This window comes from Cupressus sempervirens, chromosome 1, assembly GCF_028749045.1.
Source record: "Cupressus sempervirens isolate cs-2001-9-10 chromosome 1, ASM2874904v1, whole genome shotgun sequence".
NCBI classification, from domain to species: domain Eukaryota; kingdom Viridiplantae; phylum Streptophyta; class Pinopsida; order Cupressales; family Cupressaceae; genus Cupressus; species Cupressus sempervirens.
In genome coordinates, this window is record NC_143118.1 from 527,302,204 (window position 1) to 527,320,221 (window position 18,018).

The 18,018-nt window shown below is 35.9% G+C and overlaps 2 protein-coding genes across 2 annotated transcripts in view; one reads left to right on the forward strand and one right to left on the reverse strand.

Moving 5' to 3' along the window:
- LOC149578539 (sodium/hydrogen exchanger 1-like) overlaps positions 1 to 18,018 on the reverse strand; it is a 179,723-nt gene that overhangs the window by 65,734 nt on the left and 95,971 nt on the right. The window contains exons 4-9 of the mRNA XM_089829718.1: positions 12,282 to 12,341; positions 12,147 to 12,193; positions 11,831 to 12,025; positions 11,621 to 11,667; positions 11,165 to 11,231; positions 10,932 to 11,032 (exon numbers count right to left, since the gene is read on the reverse strand). Coding sequence (XP_089685844.1) covers positions 10,932 to 11,032; positions 11,165 to 11,231; positions 11,621 to 11,667; positions 11,831 to 12,025; positions 12,147 to 12,193; positions 12,282 to 12,341 — 517 coding nt within the window. The remainder of the gene's footprint in view (positions 1 to 10,931; positions 11,033 to 11,164; positions 11,232 to 11,620; positions 11,668 to 11,830; positions 12,026 to 12,146; positions 12,194 to 12,281; positions 12,342 to 18,018) is intronic.
- Positions 13,647 to 17,666, forward strand: LOC149578540 (uncharacterized). Its single transcript, XM_089815414.1, has 6 exons — positions 13,647 to 14,413; positions 14,542 to 14,838; positions 14,950 to 15,074; positions 15,169 to 15,445; positions 15,553 to 15,893; positions 17,573 to 17,666. Exons 1-6 carry the CDS (start codon positions 13,667 to 13,669, stop codon positions 17,664 to 17,666), a joined length of 1,881 nt encoding a protein of 626 aa, XP_089671540.1. The 5' UTR covers positions 13,647 to 13,666.

Below are 18,018 nucleotides of genomic sequence, written 5' to 3' on the forward strand. Positions count from 1 at the left end.
CCTATTTATTATTGATTTCACACAAGACTAGAACTACAACTTCTGGATTTTTTCACAAGGAAACATAGCCACTTTATGCTGATGCAATCACACTAGATCTCCCCATGGCATGTAATGTCCCCTTTTAAATATTCCATAATGCTAGGACTATTATTCCAATATTCCCTACTTACCATGTTAAATGGACATGAATTTAAGCAAATAATGAAAGATAAGCGTAAGATCTGATCTATTCAATTGGACAGTGTCTGATATCTATGATGATGGTCACTGTATATGTGATGCAAACTGCAATGATTGTATAATAATAATGTGTGTTCTAAAATTGTAAATAGACAATTGCAATTGTAATATCTGATTTATGACTGTGGCACATACAATGGAAAATATCTCCAAACAATTATACAAACAATCATTTTATATAAATATGAATACTGCTGTGAAAGATGCCAACCAGGTAATCAAATTCTTGGAGAGCATCTTGGTGTTGTTTTCGAGTTTGTGGTTTTGGACTTTATTTTGTATTTTATTTTTCAATATCAATTGTGATGAATACTAGATATGAATGCCTGGAATAAGGAAGATAGAAATACTATGCTAATTTAATGAATAACTTTCAAAAACTTCAACACTAACTGGATGCAACAACAATTCTAATGCCATCTTTCTCAGTTTCGTACCATATAATGACTTGTAGAAATTGTACCAGGAAGAATAGCCAACAGAATGTGTTGGAAAGATAAAATAATCATTGCACTTTATCCTTTGGTTTAAAACACTGAGTTATGGGTCAGAGCATGGTCGTCCAATCTGATGCCAGCAATCAAGTCAATGATGAATGAGTACAGAATGAACTCCGGTGCTTGTAAATTCTGTACAGATACAAATGACCGATTGGTAATGCTGACTCTTTGGACTAACGTTAAGACTGATTTTCAATGCACACCCTCTCTTAAGGGCTGTTGATGTGGTGGACTTACAAACTGCTCTTATAGTGAAATCTGTCCTCAACATGCAATCCGAGCAGCAAGTAATGACTTCTTTTCTCAGTACCCAGCTGCAAAAAACAATCCTGAGGGCATGTGATTGACAGAGAGGCTTCCAAGCAGTATCATGTTAACCAGAATTGCCTCAGAACTATAGTGTATGAAATTTCCTGTTGACAGTAGGTCTGAGATCTGAGACAAATGCTGTTTCAACAGCTGCTGTATCAATTTTTCCTCCTCAAGGCAAAATCGGAATGACTAGAGTGTTGGGGGCTACATCCCAACTCTCTGAACCTGAAGATCTTCCTCCTCAAGCCCTAACTCCTGCAAATTCTCTTTGCAGAGGTATCTTAAAAAATTTCTTCCAAATAATTCCTCCCATCCAGAAATGGCATCCATGTGTCTCTTTAGTACTTTACTATGCAGCACCAGCCGCTCATCCTCCAATCATGGTGGAGAATTAAGAGTTTGCTAAAGTTTGACTATAGTTTTCTGGAGTCCCAAATTGTTAATCTTCCTCTGTACATGATCATTCTCAGAAAAAGAACTGGGATTTTATTTAAACATTTGCTTCCTCCTCCCCATAGTTCAAACCATGTATTTTAATAAAAATCATCAGGCCCCTTTGGTTTTATTTTATTGTCAAAAGCCTTCCTCGTGCCAAGCCATTATTATATATATTATGTATTATTATTTTTTTCTTATTTTTTGAAAAAGGAAAAGAAGCCTTAATTTAGTTTAATTGGTCCCATAATTTATTCTTTAGTAAAGAGAATATATAATTCACCTTTATTCATTTATAAATTTAAGTGAATTTAATTATTCACTTATTGAGATTTATTGAATATAGTGACTATAAATTCACTTATTATAGTTTTTTTCAAACCTCCTTAGGGAATAATATTAGTTTCCTTATTAATAATAAATATCATATAGGCAATGGAAGGGACGTGATAGTCCTCCACTGTCAGAGCTGCTTGCCCACAAGCAATTGCAATGCTGGCTGTTGCAATATGGACTAACCCTCCCAAGTGGCATCCTCTATTGGTAAATCCTTCCAGCATATCAAATATTCCCTATCAACTCTGCTCCTCAACCTCCTCTCCCTCAAATCCAATATCTCTATAGGCACCAATATCAATCCGTACTCATCATCCAAAGGAGGTAACTCGAGTGGAGGCATAATATGTTGTCCCAATGACCTTTCTAAGCATTAAAGATGAAGTACATTATGCATCCTTCACTCTAAAGGTAGCTCAGGCTCATAAGCCAGCTCTCCAATCCTCTATGCTGCTCTATAGGGACCATTGAGTCTTGGCTTGAGCTTCCCTGCCCCACTCCTCTTGAGCGTACTATGTCTATAAGACTAAAAGTGTAGAAAGGGCATGTTCCCCACCTCAAAAGACCTCTCTATCCTATGACAGCCTGCATATATCTTTTTCTAGTTCTGCACATGTTGTATGTTATCCCTAAACACCTTGAGCATATCCTAATAGTCCTACAACATATCTCGTGTTCTAGGGGCTCTACTGTCACCTAGTGCTAAATCCACAAATAAGAGAGTCGTATCCATTCAAATCTCTGAAAGGACTCATACCAATGGACATATGGTATGTAGTATTATAGAAATACTCTCACAAATAAAATCAATGCACCCATGCTCTGCTGCCTTGAGACATAATTACATGGATGACCCTCAAGCCATTTATTCACAAGTCTGTCAGTTTGTATACGGATGCTACCTGGTACTAGGTGTCAACTTTGTATCTGTCAACTTGAATAGCTCCTACGAAAATGTGCTCATAAATCTATTGTCTCAATCACTCACTATCATCCTGGGAAGCCAATGCAATCTGAACACCTCACAAAAGAACAATGTTGCGACCTGTAAAGTTGTGAAGGCTGCTGCAACAGCCAAGAAATGTGCATACTTTGTTAACCTATCCACAATGCCATAACTGCAGTCTCTCCTCTAGACCATCAGAAGCCCTATGATAAAACCCATCGAGATCTCTTCCCAATTTTACTTCGGAATTGGTAATGGCTGCAGAAGACCAATTGGGAAGGTGTGCTCTGGCTTGTTCTACTGACAAGTCATGCACTCACACACATGCTGCAAAACATCATCCTTGAGGCCCTTCCAAGAGAACCTCTCTATTACTTTTCGATAAGTCTTGAAGTACAACTAATGTCCTGCAGTTGGTGTGTCATGATAAGATTAAAATACCTGCTCCTTAAGTGTTGATCTTGCAATTAAGTAGATCTTGTTCTTATTATATATCATTTTATCAGTCACTATATATCTATCATCTTGTATCAATCCATCCATGATCCCACAAGAAATTTGATTCTTGGAATACTCAACCAATAGTTTAGCCTTCCAATCAGCAAAAATCTCACTCAAAAAACAAAGGGTAGCATTTAAAGGCCTCCTCGAAAGTACATCAGCAACCATATTTTTCTTCCCCTTCACATACTCTATATCAAAATCATAAGCCTTTATCCTACTCAAATACTTTTTTTTATGTCATCAAGCTCCTATTCAAGGAAGTATTTCGAACTATTGTGGTTTGACCTCACCACAAAATTACCACCCACTAGGTACTATATGAACTTCGCTACACATGCACGATGGAGAGCATCTCATTATCATAAATGAAGTATAGTCTCTTGTTATCTCTTAGCTTCGCACTCTCGTAAGCTATAAGATGGCAATTCAGCATAAGAACCACACTGATACCCTCTCCTAAATCATCACACACTAGTACAAAAGGTTAAGAAGAATCTAGAAGGGCGGACACTCGACAATTGCTCATCACATCCTTAAGTCTGACAAAATACCACCTGCGTTGCCTCTAACCATTTGAAGGCTCCCTTTCGAGTGAGAGTTGTTAATGGAGCTGCAACTTGTGAGTATCCTTAACGAACCTCTTGTAATAAGAACATAAACCAAGGAATCCTTATAGCTCTGTAATGTTCCTATGGGAAGGCCAATCACAAATTGCCTTAATCTACTCCTCATCCACCTTAACTCTATCCTAGCTAATCACATGTCCCATATATAATATCTCTATAAGCCCAAACTCGCATTTGGGAATCTTAGCAAATAGAGACTCATCCTCCATATTGCCAAGTACCTCATCCAAATGCCTCATATGGTCTTCCCATGACTTACTATATATCACGATGTCATCAAAAAAATATTAATACAAACTTCCGCAACTATTTATTAAAAATGTGATTCATGCACGACTGAAAGGTGGCGGGTGCATTAGTGAGACTAAACAACACCACCAAGAACTCATAATAGCCATAGTGGCATCTAAAAGCAATCCTATGTATGTCCTCTCTAACCAAAATTTGATGATAACCTAACAGAGATCAATCTTCGAAAAGGTGACTACACCATTTAGCTCATCTAACAACTCATCAATAAATGAGATGGGGTACATGTTTTTAATTGTTTTCTTATTAAGTGCATGGCAGTCAATGCACACGCAAATAGTACCATCCTTCTTCTTCATCAATATAACGGAAGAAGAAACAAAGCTAGAGCTAGGTTTGATGTGCACATATCTAATATCTCCTTAATAGTCTTTTCTATCTTATCCTTGAATTTCCGAGGATGATGATAGTGTGGTACTCATCTGATGGTACTCCACAAGCCCAGTAACATCCACAAACACACAATCTAGTGGTACTCCTGAGGAATGTCACCAAAAACAACACTGCGATTATCCAAGATCCTCTACACATCCACATGAAAAATGTGATCATCCTGTGATGTAGATGACCTCTTAATCAAACAATCTTTCACCCATACCACACCATCATGCCTAAAAAAGGATTGCATCCTACAAGATGAGACTATCATCAAACCCACATTAGAAAGTGCCTTAAGTACAACCTTCCTTCCATCTAACATAAACTCAAGTTGCATCCTCCTAAAATCCTACACATACCCACCCAAGGACTCCAACCATTGAATACCCAACACTATCTACCTCTCTGAGTCCAAAAACATAAAAATCATTTGTAAGAGTATAATTACCCATCTTTATGCTAAACTATGGAACTCTCCTAGTGAAATGTAACGTAAACCCATCTTCCAAAATCACCTTTTATCTCGAGAAGTCCTTCGCTTGTAATTTGTGATTGGAAATCAATCCCTCATCTATTAAATTATGTGTGGATCCACTATAAACCTGAAATGTGTTATTCCTTGATCACTCCCTTAAGGCAAAGGAATGGATCCTAAGAACTCCACATATAGTAGCCATAACTCCTCATTTTGTGTGGTATTGAATCACCATCACCAACCTGTACCTGTTGTACCTCATGCTCATCCTTTGCACCACTAATCTCTGAAGTTGTATCCTGCACGTGCTTATCATCTACATCAGATGTGACCTATACAAGATATGCCTTTCCTAAGGCATTATGACTCGGATCCTACGATTCTTTGCATGTAAAACAAAGCTTCCTCAATTCATTCCAAGACTCCTGAATTAATATGAGAGGTGGAGGTGGTGCACTCTTTTGCTGAGCAGAACCCTTATAGAAGGATTGGGATTCCTGAATGCTTTCTTATCTTGATGATAAGAAGATGAAAATGGTGATGTGTCAAGGCAAAGGGTGGTGTCAATAGCCTCCTTAAGGATTGTGGGTTGGAATGCAGGAGCCAACCCCTTAATTCTCCCTTGGAATCCCTCAATAAAAGCATGACAACTTGGATATGTGACATCTCCATAACCATAATTGGCACCCTCTAGAACTCATTAATATAAACCTCTACATGTTTTGTCTTCCTTATTAGTGCTAACTCCCTAAAGTAGAGCTCTACATCCTTCCTGTCAAGTTTGGTGATGAGTTTCTCAATAGAGTCTTCATAAGAATGCACCAAGGCGTGGTCCTATGTTTAGTAATAGCAATAAATATTACTACATTGTAGCTTGCAAAAAATCCAAATAGAACTTAGTTCACAGATTGCATGCAAATTGTTTGATGAAATTCGTATAAGCTAAATGGTTTAAATTAATGGAATAAAGGAAGGATCTTTACATTGCGATAGGTAGCACACCCTAGGACCCTGTGAGTGGTGCTACCCCTCAAACCTATTGGATGCACTACCCCCAAATCCTCGCAACAAGTGTTGCCCCTTGTCCCAACTAAGGGTGTTTTCCCTAGACCCTCTCATTTTATTTTTGAAGTACACTAGAACTTTGAGTTTGCACAGTACATGCATTATCTACATGCTTGCCATTAGTATTTTGCAATATTTCTTGATCCTCATTGTATACTTGTCTTCTATAAGATGATTTTTCCTTTTGGGGTGAGTGGGTGATGTAGTCAGTGTACAATGTCTATATTTATGTTTAATAATACTGGTTCTTCGGAAATGTATTAATTGCTTGTATTAAGTTAGTTGTCACTCTTGGTGTTACATCCCAAAATTTTGACCCAATTTTAAACTTGTTCATAACCATTGGATTAACGGATTATCCTTTCATGATCATGTGAAATAGGTAGTTATTTGTATACGTTGTATTAATTGTTAATAAAGATGGTTGTTAACTATTAACTGTTATTAGATGATTAGCAGTTGCTTGATTTAAAATATCGATTATGTTTTTATGAATTATCATAGAATTATTATTATGGTAGAAAGTGTTTTTATGGGTGATTACAGGAGAAGATGAAGAGGGGGGGAAGCATTGCTCAATGGAATCATTGAAATGGGATGTTCTCTTAGTTCGGTCATCAGGATCGGCAAGTATGACATTAAACTTCTTTGGAAAGGACGCAACGACTTGATCACAGGATACATTTTTGAGACCCACATGAGCTATTAAGAAAATAATCTAAGAACATATAAAATAATCTAATTTAAAATATTAAACATACCTCAAAGGATTTTTAATTGATTTTCATCATATTATTATAATAAATATTTACATACGTACATATAAATATAAAAATGAAATGGCACCAATAAATTATAATAACATAATTTAATGATGTCACCCCATTGATATACTTACATGAACGTATATAAGTATATATTATAACAACAATTGAAATTACAATCCTTCCAACCTTTTAATCTTTTCTCTCCTCTTCTTTGTTTTTAATCGAATTAACACTTGGGAATTCGAATTGACACATAATCTTTTTAAACTGGTAGAAGCCAAGAAGTCGTGGCTTGGTTCTTTATTTGAAAGCTGTAAGAGGGGTCGGGATCTTTCATTCCTCACTCGGCCACATATCTTATTATCTCTGCCACCTTTAGCACCTGGTTACACCCATTTCCAAGAGTCGGATATCCCTTTCTTTTACCAATCTAATCGTCCATTACAAGCAACAGTCCTGCCGGATACACCCAGTCTTTGAGGATCAAATCTTCTGCAATAGATACGTCTGCAATATTTTAAGGAGAGCAGACTTCCAAATCAGATGCCAAGTTTACAAACTTCTGTCCCACCACGCACCCATTATATCTTCCATATCAAGCATTGTCAAGCGGTTTGAATTCTGCTCCTTGTCGTGCAATAATCCGGCTAAAGATCTATGATCATATGTTCTACAAGTAACATCTCAACACAACAAGAGAGGACCAGACAGAGTTCGAGTCCTTCAATACAATATCAAATACTTAACAGGTTATGAATTTATCCTTCCAAGTTTTAAATGCAATTCTATAGCAGCCGGCTAGGATCATAACTTTCTCCTATGTCTATATTCATGTTACTTTAACTTGTTGAATGAACCTTGAAGATTTATAAAGAATTTCTTCTTAATTTCATTTATCTAGTTGAATGGTATTGCATACCAAAGAGAGTTTTTAAATACAATAAGAAATTGTATGAATATTGTTGATCTCAGAAATAAGATGTCACAAACCTTGATGGAAGAAAATCAAGGGCAAAATGCTCATAATCTTATAAAACACCTAGGATTCACCATCAAAGGGTGAAGAGGAGTAAAAAGGGCAGAAAGCTCATATTCTTTATTACACCTAGGAATCACCGGTTGTGTAGCCATGAATGATGAAGAAGTGGAATAAATCTACAAAAAAACAAAAGAGGAATCAAACATGAATAACTTAAATGAAATATACTTAATAGCTCATGCTCATTCCTATCATGAATCTTGTTGACAAGTCGAGCGGTGGTGATCGCGTCGATGAACCCAATAGAAATCCTTGGCCAAGGTAGTTTATAGGCATGTGTACCATCTAATGATCACCTAATGTCAATAATGCCAATTATGTAAACATGTCCATTTCATAACTGAGCGGACATTCAAAACACCAGGATGCTTAGGTGGCTGGACTGAAGAACATCCCAAGCCTGGTCCCGAGGTAGGAAGGGTCATTCTAATTTGATAGAATGTATGGGGATAAGTATGTTCCGAGGTTGGGAGGTTAAGCCTATGTCAATGTTTCTCCTCTCACCAAAGCCGAGGCTTGTACAACTAGCTAAAGATCCTCCAATGATACTTGTACATTCCATTACTTCTTTTCTTGTTAAGCATTTACTTTACTTGTATACAGTTATGTTAGTTAGTCGTTAATCTAGTTATTTCAGCTGATCATGAATACAGTTATGAATAGTTAATCATTAATCTAGTTATTACAGTTGACCAGGAATAGAATTATGCTAGTTAATCGTTAATCTATTTATTTCAGCTGAACATGAATACAATTGTGAATAGTTAATCATGGATCTAGTTATTTCAATTGAATGTGATTCAGTTATTTTCTGTTAATTGTTAAAAGCAGTTAATGTCATGTGAAAAGGATTTGGTTATCTATTTAAAAATGCTGGGGGATTTTAGTTTAAACCATCTTTGATTTAGATATGAAAATCCATATGTTACACTTGGGTAGTTGCATGTGTCAATTGGTTGGCAGTTGTTTTCCTCTTGGCAACTGACAGATCCTTTACATATGTTGTTTACTTCCAAGGAAGGTAGCATGGTGTAGTCATATAAATTCTAATCCTTGGCCAACCATCTCTATTCTTCTTCTCTGTAATGAATTCATGAGCAAATAAGGATATATTTTACTGTTGTCCCTAGCATGCACTGTCATTTTTATTATTATTCAATGTATGTAATTTATTAGGTATAGCAATAAGGAAGAAAATCATTAGGTCGAGAGATGCATTCTACCCTGCTGTAATAAGATGATATATGGGTGCTTCTACAAATTTATTATATGCTTATCTTTCAATATTTTAAGAGATGTTCTCACTGAAAATCATTGAGGTGACTTTTCTAGAGGAAAGGAAAAGAAAAAAGGGAATAAAGAGACATTCCAATTTCCGTGCAACAAAAGTTTGGAGGAAAAGTCATTCTTAATTAATTGTGTTTTATTCATATTTAATAATTTAAGAATGTAAAACGTCTCTCAATTGAGCAACAAAAATATCATGGCAGAAGGTATACATGACAAGATAGGGAATGTGGAGCTCAATTAAAATTCATCCATGGAAAAATTGAATCATTAAAAAAAAACTGAATACAATTGCTTTTATACATAATTAAGAGAAATCTCCTTGCAATGTGGGTAGGGTACTGTACTTGGTTGTAATCTGTAGTGTCTACTGTTGAGTCTATACGTTACAGCTATCCATTTGCATCACTCCATTGCTCCATAATGTCCCCATATCCCATCTCTTAGAGTTTAGACTGATTCTTATAAAGGAAATTGCAAGAGACTTCTTTAATATGTTCATGGTTTGTAATGTTCCCGTATGTAATCTCTGAGGGTCTTGAGGTTATGCTCTTACAACATCAATTTGTCTGATATTTAACTTTAGAGACTTATAATCAAGATGACTTGAAGAGTGCAAATTAATAAATAACTTCCTCTCTCTTACACTAGAGCTGGTAGTTGTCAGACTTATTATATGTGTCGCTGGAGTTGTTATATGAGATATTTGCAAACCATCATGCTACCTCCTTACTGTATCTAGCTCGGTGTAGAAAACAAGGATCGCATCTTACATAGCTTCTATATCAGATCCACATATAGAACTGACAATCAGATTTTCTGATTAACGATGATTATGTCTTATATCACCAAGGCATCTACCGGTTATGTTGGATGTAAGCCTGGCTCCTGATGATTTCATTAAAAACTTTGAATGGTCGTCTGATGTCAGCCAAATATGAAGGATGCCCATCAGATACACTTATGTATTCTTCTCACACTCCAAAGTCCTTGCTGGTCGTTGCTTATTCATACTCTTTTGGTTGACAGGTCCAAATATGTTTTATGCTGAATGGTTTGTGTTATATAAATCTCCGCTCATCTTTCCAGTTTGTCCCAGATCGATGTTCAAAGCCTATCTCTGTTTCCTAATACAGCGCTTGGCATGAAGTCTCCAGTAATATATGTATCAAATGATTGGTCACTTATGAAATTGTCTAATGAAATTGCTCCTTATTGCTGAGTGTACCTTCCGTTCCTGTCCAAACTGATATCTTCCCCCATCTTATAGAGGTCGCTGCCTCCCCTTAGACCTGTGCCGGAAGACAGGCCACAACTCTTTTGAAGTTGCTAAATAGATTAAAATAATATTATGATAAATGTATTTAAAGTTTATATAATATTATTTGATATTTACTATGTAATTTAGTTCATAATAATATTTAATAGATTATATTGATCTACTTAATATTTGTTATTTAGATGTATTATTACAATAACTATTTCTTTATCATATTATGATATATTATAATATATCATATTTAATAATAGATTTATTATTATAAGTCTACTTATATTATTATTTATTATTGTATTCATTATATTAATTATTTATTATTGATAAATCCTATTTCAGCCATGGAAAACAATTGAGTCACAAAAAAAACTGAATACAATTGCTAATACATAATTAAAAGAAATATCCTAGCAGTGTGGGTAGGGTACTATACTTGGTTGTAATCTTTGAGCTTTCAGTAACGTTGTGCCAAGTATAATGAGACATGACAACTCCAGAAAAGAAAACAGTCAGAATCCCACTCAAGTTGCCCAGCTGCCACAATGATTCCTAAATTAAAACTCGGATAGGAAAATGCAAAACATATGATTTCTCATTTTTTAAATCAAAACAAACTAATTTCCACATGCGAGTACCATGCACAAGATCTTTATAGGATGTTGTTACCTCAGCTAGCATGTATGATAGATAAGCCATGAGAAACATAATTGCAATTTCCCGATCAGTAGAATGCCTGCATATAAAGTTGATATCAACAGGAATATAATGAAATGCAGAGACATTTTAGTGCCATTAAAACCACTGAAATAACAACTTTGCATAACCTTACATCTGAGAAGCTGAAGAAAAGCGCAAACCATAATAATATTTATTCATAGATTTACTAGCTTTTAATACACAGTATTAGAATAAAGAAATCAAGCAATTAGGATCTGGAAAGAAGTGTCAGACAAGAAAACTAAACTATGAGAAAGAAAATGGGAATAATGGCCATGCTTGAGTTCATCTCATGTGCACTACCTTGAACAAAGTAATAGCAAGCCACTAAGAAAATATCATAATACAGATAAAATCTAAGTGGTAAGAAAACAATGAATATATGCAGTTTGGTTCCTATCAAACCTTCCAAAATACAGTTTTTTGATGATATAAGCACTTAGAAGGCCTGCCTGCAACATCATAAAAGACCACACAGCTTTTCAATATATAGAAACTCGTCACAAATGAAAATTATCATAGAGAAATTAATTTCAGACAAGAGAAGAGTTTTTTCCTCAATATGTATTTTATAAAACTAAAAATAAAATTGAAATGAGCCTTAGTTTAACTTACCACAACACCTAGTGCAGTGCTAGTTAAAATAAGATAAATGAAATTCCCAAACAATCTCAGGGCTGCTATACCATCAATATCACTGAGATTGGCATTAGAAACTGCATTGAAAAGTACGATAGAGGTAGCATCGTTTACAACACCTTCTCCAAACACTAAACTATAAAGTAGAGGTGTCTCATCCTGGTTTAGAACCTGCACCACACTAGTTTATAAAAAACCATCTTCAACTGTATGAAGCTAAATGTAAGCATAGCACCAATACTACCATAAAAAAAAACACAATGTATGTGTCTTCCCTTCCTAGCACAATTACCTGGAGAGTACAAACTGAGTCTGTGGCAGAGAATATTGTTCCAATGGCTGCAAAAACAAAGCTCAACTCAACTACAATGCAATGAAAAATAATAATAACAAAATCTCAAACCATGTTTCAAGTTGCATCACTCACCTAGATAATCCCCAATGTCCAATGATTCAATATCAAATTTCTTAAGGAATAATAATGAACCTGCGCATGAACCCAACAAGTTTGTTATTGTCATCAAAAGCATCTTACGGCAATAGAAATTTAATTCTATTGATAAAACTCTAAAAAATATTGCAATAAGATCACAAAGATCAGTAAGCGAACTTTCTTGAAATCTGAACAGAGTTTTAAGTGCTACAGATAAAATAAATATTTTATGAAAAAGTTTTACATCTCAGATGGATGCCCTGTGGCAACACTTCAAGTAAAACAGGGAATCAAAGAAGACAGACAAAATGTAAAAAAAACACTAATCAAAATCAAAACGTACTTCAAAGGAGGAACGATTTAAAGAAGACTGGAAGAAGTAAGGTACTTCAGAATAGGATCCTATTAGACAGATTCAGTTTGTAAATGTGATAATGCTAGTTGTTTTCCCTTCATAATTTTAACGAGGATGAAGAAGGTGCTCAATATCCACAAGTAAGACTTTAGTCTGGCAATTGCCACAAAATATATGATTTTGTTATTTAAGGTGAATAACAATGACCCAGGTTTGGATTTTTGACAGGGTGACATTATCTGGATGCCTATCAAATCAAATGTTTAAGTGGAAAGCCAAAAGCTCACTCTTGCTCAAGTTGGTGGACAGGTCAAGAGACAGACTGATTAGCTGAAAATGGAATGGATTTCACATGCATGAAGGTTGACTCTGATCACAGTTGTGCTTATTCATTTGTATACCTTGGTTCTCCCTTTTGTAGAACATCAAGGAAATGGATGGCATCGTATGGTTTTATGTGGTGAGTACACATGAGAATATAAAGTTAGTGCCAGTTGCTTAGCATAGGAACTAGAGGATGGTTTAGTTTACTCATAGGGTAGAAGCGTAGGTGAATGATGGTCTTCAATACATGCAAGTGTGTGAATAGTTTCATTATCTTTCACTTTTTCTAGATTGCAAGAATAGAACAATGAGTAGTCAAGGCTCAGTGGGTGGGGGTGGGGCTGCATCACCAAGCTTCAAAATTGATAAGGGGTCTCCTTTATGGAGACACACAACAAGAGTTGCACAATGTCCTGGGGGTGGGGCATACATATGGAAATGTAATTTTTGCAACATACAACATAGAAGCTCCTATTCCCGAGTGAAACTACATTTTTTGGGCCCTGCGGGTGAAGGAATTCACATGTGTCAAGGTAGTGATAAGAAGGGATTACCAGCTGCACAAATAGCAGCATTAGCAAAAGAGCAAGATGATGCTGATAGAGCAGTTGCAAAAGCAAAACGTGGTGCTTCCCAAAAAACAAATATACCAACACCATCATTTGATCAAATAAACACAAGAACACATCCTTTTTTGCCTATGCCAACTACAAATGATGAAGATGAAGACCCATCTCCACTCACCCGCAAGAGAGGCCCACTAGATAGGGCATTCCAAATTGAAAAGAGAGACATTGCTGATCACAAAATTGGACGTTGTTTAATTGCAAATGGTGTTTCATTTAATTTTGCTAGATCACCTCATTTTAGGGAGATGGTGGAAGCAATAAATGATGCACCCCATGGTTACAAACCGCCTGGTTATGAGAAGTTGCGCACTACCATATTACATGATGAGAGGAAAAATGTAGAGGCTCAACTTCAACCAATAAGAGATTTTTGGGTTCAATCGGGTGTGTCTATTATTTCGGATGGTTGGAAAGATTGTAGAAACCGTCCATTGATCAATGTTATTGCTGTATGCCCTAAGGGGGCAATGTTCTTGAAGGCAGTTGATTGTGAAGGGCAAGTGAAAGATGCAGAATTTATTTCACGCATTCTCATTGATGCCATAGAGTCAGTGGGTCCTGATAATGTTGTTCAAGTGGTCACGGACAATGCAAAAGTTTGCAGAGCTGCAGGGATAATTGTAGAGTCTAGATATGATCATATCTTTTGGACACCATGCACCGTCCACTCTCTCAATTTAGTGATGAAAGCAATTGGCACCAAAATAGATTGGGTGAAAAGGATATATGAGGAAGCTGAAGAGATTCAAATGTTTGTGACAAATCACCACATGTCACAAGCAATTTTTAGGAGTTTCTCGGACTTGGAGTTATTGAAGGTAAATTTTTATATTTAATATATAATTGAATATTATTGGATTCCACAATTATTAATTTTTGTTGTTGTTTACATTAACATGTTTTAATTTTTAAATGTTTTACTAACTTGAGTTTAACATGTTCTTAGGTTGCTGAAACCCGCTTTGCCTCTCACACAATCGTCTTGAGACGACTTGTGAAGGTAAAAGAAGCATTGAAGCATATGGTCATTAGCCCCCAATGGGGCATTTGGAAGAATTCCAATACAGCAAGGGCTTTAAATGTGAGAAGAATGATACTAGATGACGATTGGTGGGGTCTTGTGAGTTATGTGTTGGAAATCACCGATCCAATAATGGCAATGCTTCGCTTCGCAGATAGTGATGAGCCATGCCTTGGGGATATTTATGATTCCATGGATAGTATGCTGGAAAAAATTAAAATGGTAAGTTTTACGCTCTTTTACAACAATTTTTTATTTGAGAGATATCTAGATTCTAAAGTTTAAATTGACATATTCACTAATTATAATTATTATTCATATTTCATATCTTAGGTCATACAGAGGAGGGAGAATGATCCTGAGGACACCCTTTACAAGAAGGTGGAAAAAATTGTTCATCATCGATGGAACAAGATGACCACACCTTTGCACCTCCTTGCATATGCTCTATCCCCGAGGTACTATAGTTCTTATCAAATGTTTGTGCTTATTTTATCCAATGTTTGTGCTATTGATATTTGATAGTGTTCAATTGTCTTTTGTTATCCCCAGGTACTATAGTGCAGATGTACTTCGCCTTCCAGGTAGAGTGCCACCATTTAGAGATGCAGAGGTTGCAGATGGGTATAAGAGGGCACTAGCTAAGATATTCCAAGATCCAGAGATTGGGGCAATTGTGAGGAGTGAATTTGCTGCTTTCAACTCAGGTGAGGATTTCAACCCTATTGCCATAGCAGACCAAAGCAGGATGGGTGCCATCAAATGGTGGTACCTTCATGGGCAAGCCTTCACGTACCTCCAACCTCTTGCCATAAAGGTCCTATCCCAAGTAAGTTTGTAAAATTAAGCTTAAGGTTAACATTCTCAATTCCTTGAATTTATTATTTAATTTATTTATCTTGATTGTTGTATTGATAATTTTTAATTTCTCTTTAGGTTGCCAGCTCTTCTGCCGCTGAGCGGAATTGGAGTACTTACTCCTTTATCCACTCAATCAAACGCAACCGGTTGGCTCCAAAAAAATCAGAAGACCTTGTGTTCATTCACAACAATTTGCGCTTGTTGTCACGGAAGGATCCTAAGTACAAGAAGGGGCCCGAAAAGCTTTGGGATGTAGCACCCGAGACTCCTGATTTAGATATGACCATCCGAGATCTTGCTAGATCCACTTTCATTGATGTGGATGATGAGAAGGAGGATTATGAGTTAACAATCCCCTCTACTACTAGTGGTTTGGGTTCCTCTACTAATACAGATGCAGCACTTGCAACTCACCAGTACCCCTCTGATGCGGATTTTCTTGAAAATCCATTTGATGATTAAATAAAAAACTTTAGTGTTGACTCTTGACTCTTTTATGAGTAAATCATGTTATAAACTTTAAGTTTAATGATCTATATTTTGAATGTTACAAGCTTTTACTTTCAGTAATTCAATGTGAATGTGTTGATTTTCTTTATAATCGTGAAAATAGATTAATTATCAATGTCATTGATCAAGTATACTAGATTCATACTATGAAATGATTTAGTTTTAGAATTATGTATATTTCTCTTTTTTTTAGTATATATAATGCATATATATAATTTTATATATATATATATATATATATATGCACGAATCCTCCACGAATCATAATTGGGAAAAAAAAAAAATTCCGAATCCACGGATCCGATTCACGTGCCCAAATCGGATTCGTGTCACGAATCGGCAACTAAGGTTTCATATCTTGTGGTGGCTCATCGCTGTGTCTTTCCTTGAGGTGCATGCTAAGATCATTAATTCACCTAGCAGGTATTTATTCCTTTGGTTTTGCAAGGTGGTTATGTGTAGTGATGGGTTCATAGGACAGCTCTCATATAGTGGATCCAAACAAATACTCACAAAAGTAAGGTCTCTCATGGCCAACTCAAAAACAATTTCAGTTGCAGCTCTGTTGGCTAAATATTTTGTAAGCCAATGTAACCACACTTACAAAATAGGAACTTTAGGCAATGGTGTAGTGAGATAAATCTCTCCTCTCAGCAATGGGGGAGGCTCCCTTCTTACCCTAGGTGGCTACAACAGAGAGCTAACTGGAATCAACAAATGGGTGATTCACGAGATCAATTCCTCTTCTTTCAAGAATGATTTTATACTAACAACAACTATTTGCAATTTAACAAAAGGAATCTACTACTACAGTAATACCGGTGGCTTAAGAATTGACGTAAGAACAACCTTAAGACAGCAGTTCTAACTTATGTGATTGCTAGCAAGAACCCAAAGTTTCCTACAAGCAATCTTCTTGAAACAAAAGGACAAACAGCTAACAAAGCTCAAAGTCTTTTGCTAACTATCCAAATATGAAATAATATACAAAGAAATAAAGCTCAAAGTCTTCAAATCTTAGTACTTGCAGCCACTATCAAACTATATCAATCATGTTTTTGAAAGCTCAAAGTCTTCCAAAAACAACACTAACTTCTCGAATGCTTCACAAGGAAAGAAGTAACAAAGATGAATCAATCAATGCAACATAAGAGACAAAGATTAACTCCAAGTATCACAACACAAAGTTTGGAAAAAACTTGCTTCTTTATTCACTTCAAAGATTTGCAACAAGAAATACAAATCCTTCTAGTCACAAGCTCAGCCTTCTCCTATAAAGCAAAAGATGATTATTTACAATGAGCTCTCCTTTATATAGGAAAAACAAAGAGAGAAAGGTGGAGGAAAAAGTGAAATAACCTCAACCACTTTGACTTGTCTCTAACTAACTACTTTGACTTTATTCAAGTTGCACGCCTAATGCGATTACAACTTAACTACACGAGCTGATTATACAAGTACATGTTATCATGTATTTACAACATAGATGTTCTTTACATGTAGCTTTCCTACTACTATTCTACTTAAAGCATATGAAAAATTGAAATGTTCATAGAGTCTCAACAATCTTTGCAAATTTCTACAGTGAGTTCTACACAACTTCGGCATCGGGCTCACCAGTGTACTCAGCAACCATTATGATCCTTCGATATGTGTTGCTGCCTCTAAAATTTCCTTGATAGAAATTTCCTTTTTGCTTTGTAATTCGTCAAGTGAACACTTCCAGCTTGCAAATGTATTCATTATACTAAGATTTAAATCATCCGCTTCAAGTTGTAAGCGAATTGCTTCAATGAACCCCATAAGAATATTCCTCTTTCTTGAGTTCTTTGTTCTTAATGATTACTCCACGTGACATCTTTTTGTAGCATTTGTTGATCATGTGTTCTTGCTCACCAATCTTCAATACTATTGCCTCTGCATCCTGCATGAGTTGTTGCAAGACTTGTTCTTTGTTAATCATCAAATGCGCGTAATCATGATACATCTCAATAGATGAGATGACTTCATAATCACACAAACCATCCAAAT

Coding starts and splice junctions, on each gene's coding strand:
- LOC149578540 (XM_089815414.1), top strand. CDS start 13,667: ATGCCAACTACAAATGATGAAGATGAAGACCCATCTCCACTCACCCGC. Junction 14,414..14,541: donor CGGACTTGGAGTTATTGAAG/GTAAATTTTTAT, acceptor ACATGTTCTTAG/GTTGCTGAAACCCGCTTTGC. Junction 15,446..15,552: donor CCATAAAGGTCCTATCCCAA/GTAAGTTTGTAA, acceptor ATTTCTCTTTAG/GTTGCCAGCTCTTCTGCCGC.